Consider the following 17,932-nt stretch of genomic DNA (forward strand, 5'->3'; position numbering starts at 1 on the left):
CGTCTTTTTCACCCTGGGTTTTGCATTGTGCTCTTGTATTCACATACACCCATTCAGGTATACTCAGCATAGCTGCATGGGTCATTTGTTCAACCTCAGCACATGCAGAGGACTCCAGATCATTTCCTAGCAGACAGGCTAAAGGAATTGCAAAGGATACCACCACCTTATTTTTGCCAGCAACTCCTCCCCATTCTTAGGACACCATTGCCGTGGGATGGACCTTAATTTGGGTGTCAGCACTGATGACAGTGAATGTTTACCAATCAGATACTGTTCCTGTGATATCCATTTCTCAGTCACCATGGGAACACTTGCACCTGTATCCCTCAGTGCTTTAACGCTGATCCGATTTATAAGTGTTATTTTCTGTATTTATTATTATTATTAAACTTTATTATTATTATTAAACTCATTTTTAAGGTGCACGAATCATCCCCCAGGGTATCTCTCGGCGCCTAAGAAAGAGACAGCTGGAGGAGAAGTAAGCAGTCACTTTTGAGAATAGCCAGGTCTTAAGTAACTTTTTAAAATTGACAACATTAGTGCAGGTTCGGAGAGACTGTACTGTGACCTTGCCGAACAGTCTACTCTCTGAGGAGAGGGGACCTCAGCTTGTGGCTGATTTGAGGCTGTTTCCCAGTCTTCCAGCCTTTTCTCTTGGAGGGTTGGGCCAATATTTCAGGCTCCAACTCCTCTTTTTCACCCTGGGTTTCGCATTGTGCTCTTGTATTCACATACACCCATTCAGGTATACCCAGCATAGCTGCATGGGTCATTTGTTCAACCTCAGAACATGCAGAGGACTCCAGATCATTTCCTAGCAGACAGGCTAAAGGAATTGCAAAGGATACCACCACCTTCTTTTTGCCAGCAACCCCTCCCCATTCTTAGGACACCATTGCCGTGGGATGGACCTTAATTTGGGTGTCAGCACTGATGACAGTGAATGTTTACCAATCAGATACTGTTCCTGTGATATCCATTTCTCAGTCACCATGGGAACACTTGCACCTGTATCCCTCAGTGCTTCAACGCTGATCCGATTTATAAGTGGCTATTTTCTGTATTTATTATTATTATTAAACTTTATTATTATTAAACTCATTTTTAAGGTGCACGAATCATCCCCCAGGGTATCTCTCGGCGCCTAAGAAAGAGACAGCTGGAGGAGAAGTAAGCAGTTTCTTTTGAGAATAGCCAGGTTTTAAGTAACTTTTTAAAATTGACAAAATTAGTGCAGGTTCGGAGAGACTCAGGAAGTTTGTCCCAGTGCGTCGGGCCAGGTAGGAAAAGGCACGTCCTCCCATTTTGACCTTCTTGATTCTTCTGCCGCATAACAGGTTACGGTTACTCAACCTTAGTTATCTTCCTGGTTGGTAGCGCTCGATCTTCTTAGCCAAATACGACAGACCCAACCCATGCAGCGACTTGAAGACCATGCAAAGCAGTTTAAAAATAGCATGCTTTCTTTTGGGCAGCCAATGCAAAAGTCGCAGTAGGGGAAGGGAGGGGGTTCGCGCTGGTTTGTCAGATGCCAGGAGAGCTGCGGTATTCTGTACCACCTGGAGTTTGGCCAACAAATCCTCCCTCACACCCACCAGCAAAGAATTACTGGATCAGGGTTCTTCTTGCCGTCAGAGGGATCCAAGGAAAGATCTTTCTAAGCGACCTCAAGGTCCCATAGCAAGTACCTGCTAGAGTTTTGACCTGCTCTTCCATTGAAAGGCTGTTATCCATTTTGATCCCTAGGTTATTTGCCCATCTCCTAGGGACAAGGTGTTCCCCTAACCCTTGTCCCCGGCTGTGATAGGAGACACAAATGAGTCCATCTGGACAGCTTGAGTTCTCTCAGACAGGTAACTCTGCATCCAATCCCATGCCGATCCTCTGACACCAATCTCTCTAAGCCTACAAAGCAGGATAGTATGAGAGATGGTGTCAAAGGCTGCTGACAAATAAAGCAACACCAGCATGATTGGAGAGTCCCTGTCTAGTGTCATCCTGAGCGAGTCTGTGACCTCTAAAAGGGCCGTCTCAGTACTGTGCGAGGCCAGAAAGCCCGACTGAGACGGTTCCAGGATGTTGTTCTTTTCCAAATAGCTGGCCAACTGTCGATTTCTCAAGGTTAATTCTCAAGGTTACTGGGCCAGACAGCCAGGGCAGCTACATCCACCCTTCCCTCTGAGACTAAAGTTGCTTCAGTGAGCTCTCGGATATGGCCAGGTCCCACCTGTGATCTCATCTGGAGACTTACCACTTCAGGTACTGCAGGCGGACTAGTACTGATGTAACTTTTGAGGACACAGTTACTCAGCAAATGTTCTTTTTCATAATAAGATCAAAAAGACCGTCATAGTCTTGCACCTTATTACCTTTTAACCAACCACCTAGTGTTTTCACTAAGAAGTCTACAAAATCTACCAAAGTCTGACTCTGGGGTTTTCAAGCCTCCCTGAACCTGATCCTGTATTCCTCACTTCTCACTTCGTAGAGAAGTGTGGCTCAATGGTTAGAGCTTATGAGTTATGGCGGGTTAACAAACCCACCTAGGCGCCCACTGTGCACTTGGTGTGTTTACACCTTCACCAGCTTCGAAAAGAAATTACCTTTAAATACTAAACCAGAAAACAATTGTCTTTTTTAATGCATAATACTCATTATTTGCTGTGCATACTTTTTCACAATGCTGAATATTTCATCATATCAACACATACAATAACATTTAGATGCACTTTAGATCATACATATACATAATTTGCATTTCTTCATTCTTTTTTGAACATTGCAATTTTCTTATTCTGCCCTATGCATTTCGGTACACCAAAGAATGCACGCATCAACTTTAGTGCAATATCACAAAGCGAAGAGCATACCGAGAGGATTAAGATTATCTATTAACCCAATGCTGTTTCGATTCAATATTAATGCTAAATTCATGGAGAAGTGGTACAGTATTTTAAATAAGTGTTCGCTAGACTTAATCTTGCTAATAGTTGAACAACTATCCAAAACAATCCGTGAACTAGAGGAAGACATTTTCAATCTCAAAACAGAATTGGAAAATAGGATGGAAGTGGATACGTGGAAAATTAGCTTGGAAGGCTTTAACCAAAAGCTCGACAAATACAGCAAAGAATTACAAGAGGGGAAACTGCGCAAATTTAAGCGCGATACAATTGACTATAAACTGAACGAAGTTTATACGTGGGCGGATATTTGTGCCTGCCGACAATTTCACCCTAAAAAAACCACATCAACAGCCCACTCATCCGAAGAAAGTCTTGTAACTGATAAAGAAACATCCATCAGCAGAGGACCAGTGCATACAACAACATCTACCAGCATTGAAGCTTCACAAGTAGCAACAACCAGTGGCAATGTAGCTTTTTCGTCCCAGGAACAGAATCAAGGACAACCACCATCACACCAGTTGGAAGCAACAACAGGCGGCGCAAAACCAGGAGAGGAAGTGGCAGGAAAATCACTTAGGAGTGGCAGGACAGTGGTTTGATCATCAATATCTCTTCTGTAACATTGCCACAACGGCAGATCACAGTGCTAAATAAAGGACTTTTATTTGTACCCAAAACAAAAGCAAACATAATGGAAACCGAGGGAGCTATTTATCGGTTTATGAGAAATCTCATACTGCGGCATTACTTCACAAATGTGGTTGAATCTTCAGACCAGACTACTGAAGACCACGTACAACATTTCAAACCAAAGAGCACATACATACCACCAGTATCTCATAAGTTGTTGGACACCTTTGAAATCATGGTTAAAAAAGACATACAAACTCTGGATTTCAAGAAAGAAAAACAACACAATCTCAAGAAGGCTGAATTGATTATCATTCAGAATATCGCAAATAATCAAGATCTTACAATTCAGCCAGCGGATAAAGGTGGTGCCATGGGAATTATGGACACTCATTTCTATGAGAGGAAAGTTAACGATCATGTAACAGACACTAATACCTATTTGTTACTGGACAGTGATCCTACAGTAAAACTTCAACAAATGCTGAAGGAACTATTACAAAATGCGATTGACCAAGGTTGGATTGACACTAACATACAAGCTTTTTTGACGACTTTACATCCAAGATGCCCTAAGCTATATATGATCCCAAAGGTTCATAAACACTTGACCAACCCTCCATTCAGACCAATTGTCTTGGGGTGCGGGTCGATTTTCGACCCGCTCGGACGTTATTTGGATTATTTTCTGCAAAAATTTGTGCAGGGATGGAGTTCTTACATCAAGGACACAACAGGTTTTCTGAATAAATTATCCACAAGGCAACAGGATTTTCAGGAACATTGGATTCTGTGCACATCTGATGTTGTAGCACTTTATACTTCGGTTCCACACTTATCAGGTCTAGAATCTATCGAATGGGCACTACTTAAAATGGATGATCTACCCACAGACAAAGTATTCTTATTGCAACTTCTTCAGTTTTGTTTATACAACAGTTATTTTCAGTGGCAAGGCCAATATTTTGCACAACTATCTGGCATTTCTATGGGTTTTGCAGGGGCTTCTGCTTACGCCAATATTTTTATGGCTCAATTTGAGGCAGATAATTTGATGAACACTGATGCATGGAGTAACATTAAAATGTACTGTCGGTTCATTGATGACATCTTTTTAATATGGGATGACACAATAGATGCATTAAAAGCACTGATCTTAAAACTCAATCAGGTGAATCTGAGAATACAATTCACTCAAAAAACTGACAACAATGTGATGGACTTTTTGGATGTCAAAATAATCAAGAAAACAACAGGATTTGAGACCGAACTGTACTCTAAGCCTACAGATCGTAATAACGCACTGATCTACACGAGTTTTCACCCTAGCAGCCTGGTAAAGAACCTTCCACTTTCTCAGTTTATCAGGATCAAGATGATCTGTTCAAAGACATATATAACAATGTTATAAGAACAAGCACAAAAATATGTGGACAGAGGCTATCCTAAAGAAGAACTACAAATAAACATAGATAAAGTTATGAAGATGGATCGTCAAGAACTACTAACACCTAAAACCAAAACAGCCAGTGATAGAATGGTTTTTGTCACCAAGTACACTACACAATCTAAAGCTATCAAGAGTATCATCAACCAGAGATGGGAATTACTGTCCTCAGAAACTGAGTTCAAAGACATATTCCGAGACAGACCTATGCATGCTTACACAAGAGGACAAAATCTCAGGCAAATATTGAATAAACAGCGGAAACACATAACCCAACAGATAGCAACGCATAAAGGCACAGTACGTTGTCAGAACTGCACGCATTGTAATAATGTGATCACAGGAAATGCATTTACACATCCTACAACAGGAGCACAGATCAAACTCAGACACACAAGTGACTGTAATGCGTTGAATGTGGTCTACGCAATTAAATGTCCGTGCGGGAAGATGTACGTTGGCAAAACGAAACGCAAGCTGAAAATCAGACTGACAGAGCACAAGAGTAGAATACGTAATCTAAATGTATCTTCTCCATTAGTCACGCATTGGAGAGATGCGAAACACACTATATCACAAATCCGTTTTCTCATCATCGAAAAGGTTGACATCCGACCCGGAATAGACAATGATCAAAGATTGCTACAACGTGAACTATTTTGGATTAAACATCTTAATACCATGATTCCAACTGGCTTAAATGATAGGTATGATTTATTGTGTTACCTGTACACTCAGTTTGATAACCAAAACATAGCTAGCTGAAGCTCTTCATTCAAACCACCCATAATGGTTTAATGGTGATGGTGCATAGGATGTAACAAATGTTTTTAGCGTTTAACAACAAATAATGCCTTATTTGAAGTGAATATACGATACCTGAGATAAGGTTTATTTCAGTAATGTATTTCAGTAATTTCTAACCACACATGATATAAGAATGTAACTTAAATTCGAACTTGAATGTGTTCAAATAGCATGTATGTACAAAAAGTTCGGTCAATAAGTAGGATCATATGACAAGATATGATCATAGTGTGTCCATTGTTTATCAAGTATGGCATAGAACCGCATTGAAAATGACTATTGTATTGACACTGAGTCACAACTTGTGTAAAATGCATCAAACATCAAAATAACAGTTGTCACCTTATCCACTTCGCCATATTGGTAGTATCACACAGCAGCAAATGGTTATTGTTTGAAAACCTCTTAGCCGTTAGTTATCACCATGCATTGACAATGATCATAGCATTTATATTTAGCAACCACCAGTGAGATAAGTGTACAATATTATCATAACACTCGCCACTGCATTCACAAGGTACACTTTCACCTCCTACAACACGTTTTAGAGAACATGTTCAGTTCGTCCGCAGAGCAGCTAAATATGACATATATTTGTATCCGACTACATATAACAAGGTCCAGATAATATATGTTGTTAGTTTCGTCAGCAGCTGTATATTACACACACTTTTCAATTCGACTTAATTGGGTAATCTCGGATACTGAGGGAATATAGTTCCCCACGGGGGCAGCAATCATTATATTAGACGCACATTATGCTTGTGCACTGCACCTATAAGTGTTAACATCATAACATCATCATATGTTGACTTAATAAAATTTCTTAGAACATCTATTTTGTCTTTTAATGCAGTACATCACAGCAATAAATGTTGGGATTCCCAGATTTTTAGTCATAGTCGGATTAAGGAGCAGATATTATCTTTCACCACGTTGTCAGCGATACTATCCCCCAGCTTAACATGGCGTTCGTAGAAACTATTGTTTTAGGCAGCGTAGTTTTTTAGTCCGCTCTTCATGTTTAAGGCGGATCAGTGTCGGGAACTTTTCTGTAAAACCACGTCGGGTATGGCGGCGATGTAGAACGCGATTCTGAACACTTTGGATACTTAAGGACGGGAACAGACACGTACAAAGGTAAAAGCGGAACACAAGTTTTTTTGTAAGAAAATCTAAGCGTTCTTGTTTAAATTAGTGGCAAGAACTTACGGTGCTTTTTTGTTTTTTCCGTTTACTTTTTAGAGCATCGATCTAAGTACTGAGGTACGTACACATGGTCTATTGGCCCCACTTAACATGATGCTATTTGATTTGCGCGTTGATTTAACACCAGTTACATATCTTTACAGGACCATTAACAGATCGACTACGGTCCAGGTATGTTTGGTTAATTGTAAACATAGTCTAAAAGGACATCTAAATCGATGTACTATACGGCGTCACACAGAGTTCATCATTATGATTATTTCACTTTCACAGCTCATCCAAAGCAAAACAGGGTTAAAAACACGGTAAGCTTCATCACTCATTTTTTCAAGGAGATAGTGAGCAATCACAGTCATGTAGTAACAATCCTTCCTGGGTAAAAATGAATATCTTTTCAACTTTTATCGATTTCAGCTCGCAAGTACATCAATTTGATCACACAGGTAGGATTTGGCTTATTCATTAGATCACACGCATGGCGTTCTAGTAATTTCGATACACTTACATCTCCCTATTTTTTATTTTTTCACAGACTGGCCCCTGATGAAGGTACCATTGTGTACCGAAATGCATAGGGCAGAATAAGAAAATTGCAATGTTCAAAAAAGAATGAAGGAATGTAAATTATGTATATGTATGATCTAAAGTGCATCTAAATGTTATTGTATGTGTTGATATGATGAAATAATCAGCATTGTGAAAAAGTATGCACAGCAAATAATGAGTATTATGCATTAAAAAAGACAATTGTTTTCTGGTTTAGTATTTAAAGGTAATTTCTTTTCGAAGCTGGTGAAGGTGTAAACACACCAAGTGCACAGTGCGCGCCTAGGTGGGTTTGTTAACCCGCCATAACTCATATTTTGAACAAGGAGTGACTACCCTTATTAGTTGCAGCACCGGTCACTAAAAGTGATAAACAAGTTTAACCGGAGTGCTCCTCCGCACTCACATAACTATCAATGGTTAGAGCGGCAGACCCTGATGCAGTAGTATGGCCGGGACCAGGGTTCAATTCCCGCCTCGGCGGGTCTTGGGATCAATTTCCTTGGACCTGATAATTCTCGCCTCGGTGCCTATTCTGATCATGAGCCCCACTCTGCACCTCTGGGCAATAGCTTGCTTAATCTCTACAATGGCCCCAACAACTCTGAGGATGCCTGACTTCACCTTGGGGGTGCCCAGGAGTGGGCTCCTCGCAGGGAAAGGCCAGGAAGGGTTCGTACAAGCACCGAGATGCCTCCGGGTAGTCGTGCGCTATATAAGTGCGTAATTATCTTATCCTATTATCTTATCTAATTGGGGGTCCAAAGCCCTCAAGGTATCCTTAATTAGGTCATAGGACTCAGCATCTGACTCATTCAGTGTCAGGAGCCTATCCCTATACTTTCCTGAGAATACCTCCCAGAGAAGACAGTCCCAATATGTTTGGGTATGAGTTTCCTCATTTTACAGGCCCTATCAAAGGCTGTAAACCATTTGATGATATTATCACCCTCAATATAATTTGGGACAAAAACATTGCTGCCACCAAAGACCGGTCCTAGTCCCATCACACCTCTATCCTTTTCTATAGCCAGGAGTTTAGCCTCTAGTTGTATCCTCTTGGCTAGTTTTTGAATATCTATATCTTCACTGTCTTCTTCTGGGGGTACTGTCAGTACTCCCAGAGGTGCCATCCGTACAACTGCTGCTGGAATCATCATCGGCTTCATTGACTTCAGCGTCCTTTTCCGTATCTCCAGGAGAGGCTTATTCCTCTACCAGGGACCTAGCCTTTTCTACAAGCAACTTTTGAAGATGTGCCTCAGGGGATTTAGGTCCTATGGGGAGGTCCCATGCTTGGCAGAGGGACTTAAGTATCTTCAGCTTACGTTTTCTAAAGGCCCCAAGTTGAGCTCCTGGAAAGAACCAGATACCTCAGTTATGTTTTTTAAAGTAGTTAGGAACTTTTTAAGAATTACAAAAAAAATCATAAGCAGGCATTTCTAAAGGAATTAACTAACCACAATGCTTTTTAAATTCTTTTTTTTTAAGGTTAAAATGTTTACTGAAGTCAAAACCAGCAAGTTAGTGGCAATCAATAACCAATCAATGAATGCATTATTTAATTATGAAGTTCAATCAATCAAAGTCATACTAGGAGGAGGATGGGCTAACATAGTGCTGCTTCAAAGGAGATGTTAAGTAAATTAAGTTCTCCCATGAAGCTATGCATGCTGTGTTAACGTGACATTTATACATTATAATGACTTAAAACAAGCCACGTAACATGTACCCTAAATCTCTTACAAGGACCTCTCTTTGTATGTTCGACATTGTAGCCTACTCTGCTGTAGCTTAAATCACGCAATTCTAACATTCACTTCACCTACACATAGTACCCATAAACAGTCTAATCAGGTTAGAGTGAAAAGATACAGTCTTAAGCTCATTCATTTTTCAGGCTCCTCAGCAATAGGATTCTTCAAACTTACATATTGTCTGCATCACAATTATATACTTTGGATCAGCCTGTACTCTGCAGGTGTACTGTTGTAATCAATTATAACATTCCATCATTATTATGGCAAAAGAAAACAACGGGGCATATTATCAAGAGAAATATTGCCGCTTTTTCGGCACATAGCGCGGTTTTATTATCTCAATATCATCAAGGAAATGCTAACAAGGGTTAGCGCATGTTTCCTTGTGACTTTGCATGTCAGCTTTTTAAATTCTAAACAGTCTGACCTGGGGAACTTAACACAAGGACCTAACAGTTAATTTTAAACAATTTGGAAGAAAACAAAAATGTTTCTATCTAAGGATAATTTTGGATTCCTTAGTGGTATCACTTATTATTAGCCAATGGTACAGCAAAAGTCAGGTCTTGTATCCCACCACTGCCACCAATGTAGGAAGCTGCCTCTTTATATGATATAAAAAATGTTATCTAATGAGAGGAAAAACAAATATGGCTTACAGGTAGATTGCAGCGACTAACAACAAGACCAATCTCCTGCACTTAAGGTGAGTATGGAGCAAGGTCCAAGGCAGCATCAGCAGGTCACCTCCAGCGGCTGTAAGACGGCCGGCTGCAGGGATGCAATACAGCGTTAGGTGCCTAATGTTAGTCTATGGGGCTCGGTCTTTGTGAAAAGAGGCTGCAGGTTTTAACTGGGAGGCTATTCGAGCTGAAACAATGGGGGGCACTGGCCTCATGATGCTCAGGGACATGGAGACCACCTTTGGTCCTCTTCTCCACAGCCCAGGGGGGACGGGTGCAGAGGTGTCTTTAGGCATTGTGTTTCTGTCACCTGAAGCGCTTAGGGTCAAAGGGGCCTGCAAACAGAGGCTGCAGGCGGCATCAGTGACTCCACAGTGGGCAAGTCCAAGGCAGGCTTCATATTTGGAGGGCTGGGGGACCACACTGGCACCACTGGTTGACTTAGGCTCAGGCTTGGTGGCTCGTGAACAGTGGTACTTTCAGGTGTTAGGTCTTTGGGTTCCAGAGCCTTCACAGTTTGGTCTAGGGTACCTGCAAGATACAGGTAAACAGGTCCACTGCTCCGCAGGTATTCCAGAGTCTTTGGAGAAGTTCTGACAGTCCTCCCAGGCTTTAGAGGATCAGCAGTTTGCAGGGTGAGATGAATTTTGAACAATTGTCAAGAATAGGCGAACAGGCCGGTAGCACCAAGTCAATTACTTCTTCTTTTGTTCTTGCTTTTCACGGCTTCTCAGTCCTTCTTCTCTTTTTGGTCAGCAGGATCTGATTTCCTAGTGCGAAGCCCTCCCTTAAATACTGAATTTAGGAGTGTTAGGGAAGTGTAGGGTAGTAGCCAATGGGTAACCTACCCTTGTAGTCACAATGCCCCCTATATGGCCACATCCTGTGGGAAGTGGGCATAACCCTGTCCTAGAGTATTTAAGTTTGCCATCTCCAAGATGGAAGACTCTGAAATTTCATCTTCACTTCAGTTCAAATGGTCCCTGGTCAAGCCGGGTCAGCATTATCTCCTGTGAGGGAATCCTGCTTCGCATACCAAAGGCGGTGGGCTCCTTGAAGCTCCCTCCCTTGGAATGCTAATTCACAGGTCATCCTGTGGGAGAGGGTGTAAACACCCTCTGCCTGCTTTGTTCCTGAAATCTTGAGAGCAAAGGCCCTCACCCTTGGGGTCAGTGACTCGTCTGAAGTGGCAGACTGGCTAAGACCAGTCCTTGAGCACCCCAGTAGTTGGTATGTTTTCAGGGGGCACCTCTAAGGTGCCCTCGGGGTTCATGAATTAATTAATCCAACACTGGAATCAGTGTAGGTTTATTAAAATTAGATATTTGATACCAAATATCTCTGGTTTCAGTGAGGCCATCATGTAGCTTGGGAATTTGTTTTCGTGAGTGTTCAGCACATGAACTTAAAATGTCTTCCCTGGACACGTGTACTAGAAGGCCTTCTTAAACAGAAGGGGGATGGGAGCACACTGCCTCACCTCCCAGCAGAGTTCGCCCCTTTGCATAATGGTGAATGCTGTTCACAATTAGCACTTATTTGAATATTAGCAGTAGTATGTCATCAACATTGGTGCAGGTAATGCTGTTTATAGATGTTTGTGTTTCTGGAGTTTATCCTTCATCAGTAGAGATCAAAAACGAATGTTATCATGGGTTGCTGAGAATGCTGCCAAAGTCCTCTCAAGTCACATTAACTCTCACAGGTGCATCTTCAAAAGCTTGTCAGCTCACTGGCTCAAGGGAGCCTTTTGAAACAGAACGGGGATAGGAGCAAACTACATCACTTCCAAGCACAGTTCCTTCCTTTGCATTATGGTGGATACAGTTCACAATTAGTGCTTACTTGAATATTATCAGTAGTTTTTTTACCAAAGTTGGTGCAGGTAGTGCTGTTTACTTCTAGAAGACACATGTTTCTGGATGTTATCCTGCATCAGTAGAGATCAAAAAATGAACTTCATTGGGGGTTGGTGAGAATGTTGCCAAAGGCATCTCGGTACCTCTCATAGGTGCATCTCCAAATGTTTCACAACTCATTTGCTCAAAGGAGCCTTTATAAATAGAAGACGGATGGGAGCACACTGCCTCACATCTCAGCTCAGCACAGTTTGCCCCTTCGCATTATGGTGAATACAATTCACAGTTAGCGCTTTCTTGAATATTAGTGGTAGTATTTCATAAAGGTTGGTGCAAGTAGTGCTGTTCATCTCCAGACATGTGTCTGGATTTTATCCTTCAGCAGTAGAGATCAAAAACTAATTTTATTAGTGGTTGTTGAGCATTCTGTCATGGTGCTTTCAGATCTCAGTACCTCTCACAGGCAACAGGTGCTTCTCCAAAAGCTTGTAAGCTCACTGGCTCAAGGGAGCCTCCTTTATAAACAGAAGGGAGATGGGAGCATACTGCCTCACACCCCAGTACAGTTTGCCCCTTTGCTTTATGGTAAATGCAGTTCACAATTAGTGCTTACTAGAATATTTGTAGTAATATTTCACCAATGTTGATGCAGGTAGTGCTGTTCATATTTAGACATCTGTGTTACTGGCTTCTATCATTCATCAGTTGAGATCAAATACAAATGTTATCAGGGGTTACTGAAAATGCTGCCACAGTTCTCCTAGGTCTCAGTACCTCTCGAAAGCGCACAGGTACATCTCCAAAAGCTCACCAGCTCACTGGGTCCATGGAGCCTTAATAAACAGAAGGGGGATGGGAGCACACTTCCTCAGATCCCAGCAGTTAGCGTTTACTTGAATATTAGTGGTAGTATTTTGACAAAGTTGGTGCAGATAGTGCTGTTCATCTCTAGACATGTGTTTCTGGATTTTATCCTTCAGCAGTAGTGATCCACAAATGCAGATGAAAAGGACAGGGGACACTATCAAGAGCAGTGTTGTAGGGTGGCACAGGTGAAGGGTTCCTCTGTGGCAGTGAGAGGGTGGCAGAGCTGAGATTGGCAGGCCTAAGTGTGGAAGTTGTGATACTGCTGTATTCGATTGAATGTAAGCATTGTGTGGAGGATTAAACACTCTACATGGGAACACACTACCCAGATCCTTAAGTGTGTGTGGAATTATAATTCCATCAAAAAAGTTTGGCAAAGGCAAAAAGCCTGGCAACTTTGCAAATTGGACAGGTTTGAAATATTTAAAAAATCATTGAGGCAGAAATTTCCAGGAAAAAGGTTTTGCGGGAAATTCGGAATAATTTATGTTACATACGGGGTAACACATTGCTTCCTAACTTCTCAGGCAGAAAGGACAGAAAGGATGACATGCAAATGAAGGAAATCTTTACGAACAACTTTACTCTTACCTTACATAAGATAGTAAAGCGCTGCTTGTCTTCTGGTGGACTGCCTCTCGACCCGGGAAACTCAAAATCCAGATCTATTCCATCAAAATTGTACTTACGAAGATGGGCAATGACAGAGTCGATGAAGATCTTACGGTTAGCAGCCGAAGCAACCATACCAGTGAACCTGGAGGGACAGAATTATTGTCACAGTAAAGACAACCTTCCTCCTCATCACCATCGTCCACTGTCGTATACATATGCTTTGCATCAATCATACCCATCAACGCCTTCAACCACATAACACTATTGCCCGATGTGGGAGTGAAGATTTCATTTGCCAGTTTATACGAACTAAACATGTCATTGAATTATAACCCTAATTATTGAAGATCATTTTACTCTTTATGGCCTTCCTTAATGAGCACACCCGCTAATTTGAAATTAATCCCTGGTCATCAAATCAGTGACCAACATCCTACACGACAATTGCACATTCAAATCCAAATGACAAATTATTGTAAAATGGTGAAAACGTAATCCCAAATATTTCCACAAGCTGCTTAGTCAGTCTTACAATCTTCTGCAGTATTTCCTTAATTTCATCTGTGTACTGCACATCTCAGGAATATATTTAATTTGTGGAACCTTTAATATGGAGACAGATTTTGGATGTTTCTTTCGACAAAAAATCACTTTCTTGTAAATACTCAGCCTGAAGGCAGCCTCTGGCTCAACACAGCCTTGCCTTTCATAATGTCCGATGTAGAAGAGCACATCCCCAGCTTTTTCAATGCATGTAAAAGTTTCCATTTCGGCTGCAACTTTTGTGTCAATGTGAACATGGAATCTCTCGGCCAACTTCAGTGTCCTCCTTTCGGATATCTTGCACAGCCCCTGGAGGGTTACTACTTTCTATGATGCAGTAAAAAGGGAGGTGAGGGGTGGGCCTCGTGCTGGATTTCCATCAGTGTATGTTTTCTGGTTGAAAATAAATCCCCTGAAAATGGGACGAGTGGTACCTTGAAGTGCAATGTGAGGTCAGAAAAATTGATTAAAGTTATATTCTTGCAATGATTAAATGTTTTCTCATCTTCTACCATTCCATCTGCGCTATCAACACAGTGCTTGGCACATGTAGTATTTAAAGCCACATGTTCTTCTCAGGTCTAATTGTTCATTCAATTTACAGATATGAGCAGACACCTGTGTCTACAGTACCCTCATTACTGTAAATGTCACACTCAGTGCTGTTCATTATAATAATGTTTTCCCTCCTCTCACAAGCATGAAACGATTTCTTCATGGATTATAGACACCATCACCGATGAACAATCAAAAAATACCTTACTTCTGAATGTCGAAGTTCCATCCGCCCACAGCCAGCAGGGTGACCAAATTTGTGTTCCTACAAGGGAAACATGTCAACAAATAAATAAAGTAAGGTGAATGGTATCTCTTACAGAGGACTTAACAAGACGGTCTGGGCCTGATTCACTGCCCAAGGTAAACTTATGCTTTAGTATAATTTTTATATTGTTTGCAATTCACAAAGGGATTTACGAATAATATCTTTCTTTTTTTTTTTAGAATATTTTTATTGAGAGTTCATAAAAACAAAATCAACATTGCAGAATACATTTGTAAGAGATTTAGTACAGTGCATGGCATATAAATATAAATAAGTAATCAGCGTTCAAGTATCCACAGCATAATCATAAAGTGCAACATAGAGTTATAAAGTGCAAAGTGCTTAAAAGTGCATAGAAGCAGACTGGTGATTATGAAGATATACTTTAGGAATCAAACACACTACAAAACTTTTCATATTTCTTGAGCGCCCCTGATCTAAGCGCATATTTTCTTTCCCTGCCCTGGATTCGTAATAGTTTCGCCTTCCAAGCCTGGAAGGTCGGTACTTGGTTGGTTTTCCAGGACTGCAGAACAAGTGATTTAATATCTTTCTGAGTGCGGAGTCTCTGCACATAAAATGATAGGTCTATGTTCCCACTGAGCCCTAATTTACAAACATGCAAAGTGAGGCTGGTCAACAGTGGATAGCTATTTATTGCCTATTCTTCATGCATAGCTTCATTCCTTGGTAAATGGAGGATCGGCCTGGCACATCAATCTCAGCCAGGAGGCTATTGCCACTCTGTGGATTGACACAGTGAGTCGACATCTACCTGGAATTCCTCAATACGCTTGGAAAAAAGCAGTGAATGAGCAGGTACTGGTAACATTGTTTGAAAAAGATACTGATACCCTCCGTTCTAGTTTGATCACAGAGTCACTGGATTAATCATATATCCTGGGAAAGGTTGAACACCCTCCTTAAGTGAGGATTTGACAATACAGGTCCGGAGGAAAACACTCTACTCTTAACATGCTACACATCACAGATTTTAATCCAGCCTGGGCACCCAAGGGGGAACATGCTGCTTGTAAGCTATGCTCCTACTTTAAAGAATCTTAACTCCACCTTCTGTGCTGCCGCCACCAATTAAACGACGAGTATCGGCGCCTACTTTGCCCGATACTCCTCGCAAAGGGAGCCAGGACTTGCAGTAACGCTTCGGTCTTGTGCTTTACTGAATCCACAGCAAGGAATCTAGAAAGACTTTAGAAATGTACATACTTAATCAGGACTGCTATTACTGAGGCACTACAAACTGATCCAATTCCCTTGGTACGCTAACCATTAGGCATATCTACCAGCAACTGTGCACTTTATTACAAGAAGGGGGTAGCAGGGCGGGGCTCTGCTAGGTTTTAAGGGGAAGCCCCTCCAGGGTGACCCTATTCTTTTATCCATAGTTTAACTCATTAGACCTGACTTATGTGTTTTAGCATCCATTTGTACCTTCACACAAGTAATTGTAATTAACTTTGAGAGTTAGCACATGCGAACCAGGGACTATTGCTGATCCAAGGACTAATGCCTAGATGCATCAACCTTTTTAGGAAGTGCAAACGCTGCGAATCGCAAAAATCGGCCGTTTGCACTTCCTAAATTGGTTTTTGGGATGCATCAAGCATTTTTGGAAAATCGCTATTTTTAGCGAATTCCAAAAATGCGATTGCTTTTAAGGAATCGCAAATTTGAGATTCCTTAAATGCAATGCATCATTGTCAAAACATTTGCGATTTTACAAATTGCATTTGCAAATTACCACGAAGTTGAACCTCGTGGTAATTTGCAAAATTGTTTAAAAATGCACAAAAACGCATTTTTTAAACTGTTACATTACAGACACACATGTCCTTAGGACATGTGTGTATGCAACTTACATGTAATAGTGCATTTCATGGGTGCAGGTGGGGGTCCTTTGGACCCCCCTCTCCACCCTTGAAAGGCTTTGTTGAATTCCGATTTCAAATTGCGAATTCGCAATTCCCATTCATTCCTATGGGCATTTCAGCCCATAGGAATGAATGGGAATTGCGAATTCGCAATTTGAAAATCGCATTTTTTATGCGATTCGGTAAAAATTGCGATTTTTACCGAATCACAAAAAAAATGTGAAACACAAATCTGGATAGAAGGGATTTTTAACCTATTTCACCTCTCTACTCACAACCACATCACTGGTCACTACTGCTCTTAACTAAGGGTAAAACCTCCTGGTGGAGGGTGCATAACAACAAAACCCAATGATTATGCACACACGTGAGAGGGAAAGCGGAGAACCAAGATATACCGCTTACATTACCATCTAGATCATGTGCAGGAGGGTTTTTGTTGGGACTAGTAAGAACAAACCGGCATACCCTAGTTATGCAGGGCAAGTGATCCTTCTCTCATGATCATATGGTAGGTGTATAAGCACATGGAGTAGGCATATCAGTTATGACCCAATGAAACTGGTAGTTATTTTACAAATCTGATTCTAAACTAAATAAACCTTTCTGGTGAAGGGACTATGGTTTTCTTGCCTTTGCTGCACACAGCTGAGCAAGTCTTTGGGATACATTAATACATTAATCACACAATGGCAACCACAGTTGCAGAAGACATTTATCCATCAGTATGTCTGTTAGACCTGGCATTCTTGGTGTCGTTTCCCCTGACTTTTTGCTTTCTGACTTCCTGTTTTGCTGACTTCATTTTCGCTGGCTTTATGATTCTGGGCACTTTACCACTGCTAACCAGAGCTAAAGTTTATATGCTCTGTACTCTAAACATGATAACATTGGCTTAACCACAATTGGCTCATTTAATTTACCTATGAGTCCCTAGTAAAGTGCACAGCCTGTAAATTAAATATTACTAGTGGGCCTGCAGCACTGACTGTGCCACTCACTTAAGTAGCCCTGTAAACATCTCAGTCCTACCACTGCAGAGCCTATGGTTGCAGTTTTATCCACCTGCCATTTCAAACTAACAGGTTAACCTCCTTGCCAGGCCCAACCCTTCCCTTTTATTACATATAAGACACTGCTAAGATAGGCCCTAGGAAGCCCCATGGGCAAGGAGCAGTGTATTTAAAAGGTAGGATGTGTACTTTGGAGTTTCATGTGTCCTGGTAGTGAAAAAAGATGACATTCATTTTTCACTACTGCAAGGCCTATCTTCTCCACAGGTTAACATGGGGATTGCCTTAAAACATCTTTTATGTGTCAATTCCAATTGGGAAAA

At 41.3% G+C, this 17,932-nt stretch overlaps 1 protein-coding gene across 1 annotated transcript in view; it reads right to left on the reverse strand.

The window, feature by feature from the left end:
* Positions 1-17,932, reverse strand: part of LOC147712854 (acidic mammalian chitinase-like) — a 325,733-nt gene that overhangs the window by 232,936 nt on the left and 74,865 nt on the right. The window contains exons 3-4 of the mRNA XM_086919719.1: positions 14,645-14,701; positions 13,315-13,480 (exon numbers count right to left, since the gene is read on the reverse strand). Coding sequence (XP_086775845.1) covers positions 13,315-13,480; positions 14,645-14,701 — 223 coding nt within the window. The remainder of the gene's footprint in view (positions 1-13,314; positions 13,481-14,644; positions 14,702-17,932) is intronic.

Source organism: Lissotriton vulgaris, chromosome 5 (genome assembly GCF_964263255.1).
Source record: "Lissotriton vulgaris chromosome 5, aLisVul1.2, whole genome shotgun sequence".
NCBI classification, from domain to species: Eukaryota; Metazoa; Chordata; class Amphibia; order Caudata; family Salamandridae; genus Lissotriton; species Lissotriton vulgaris.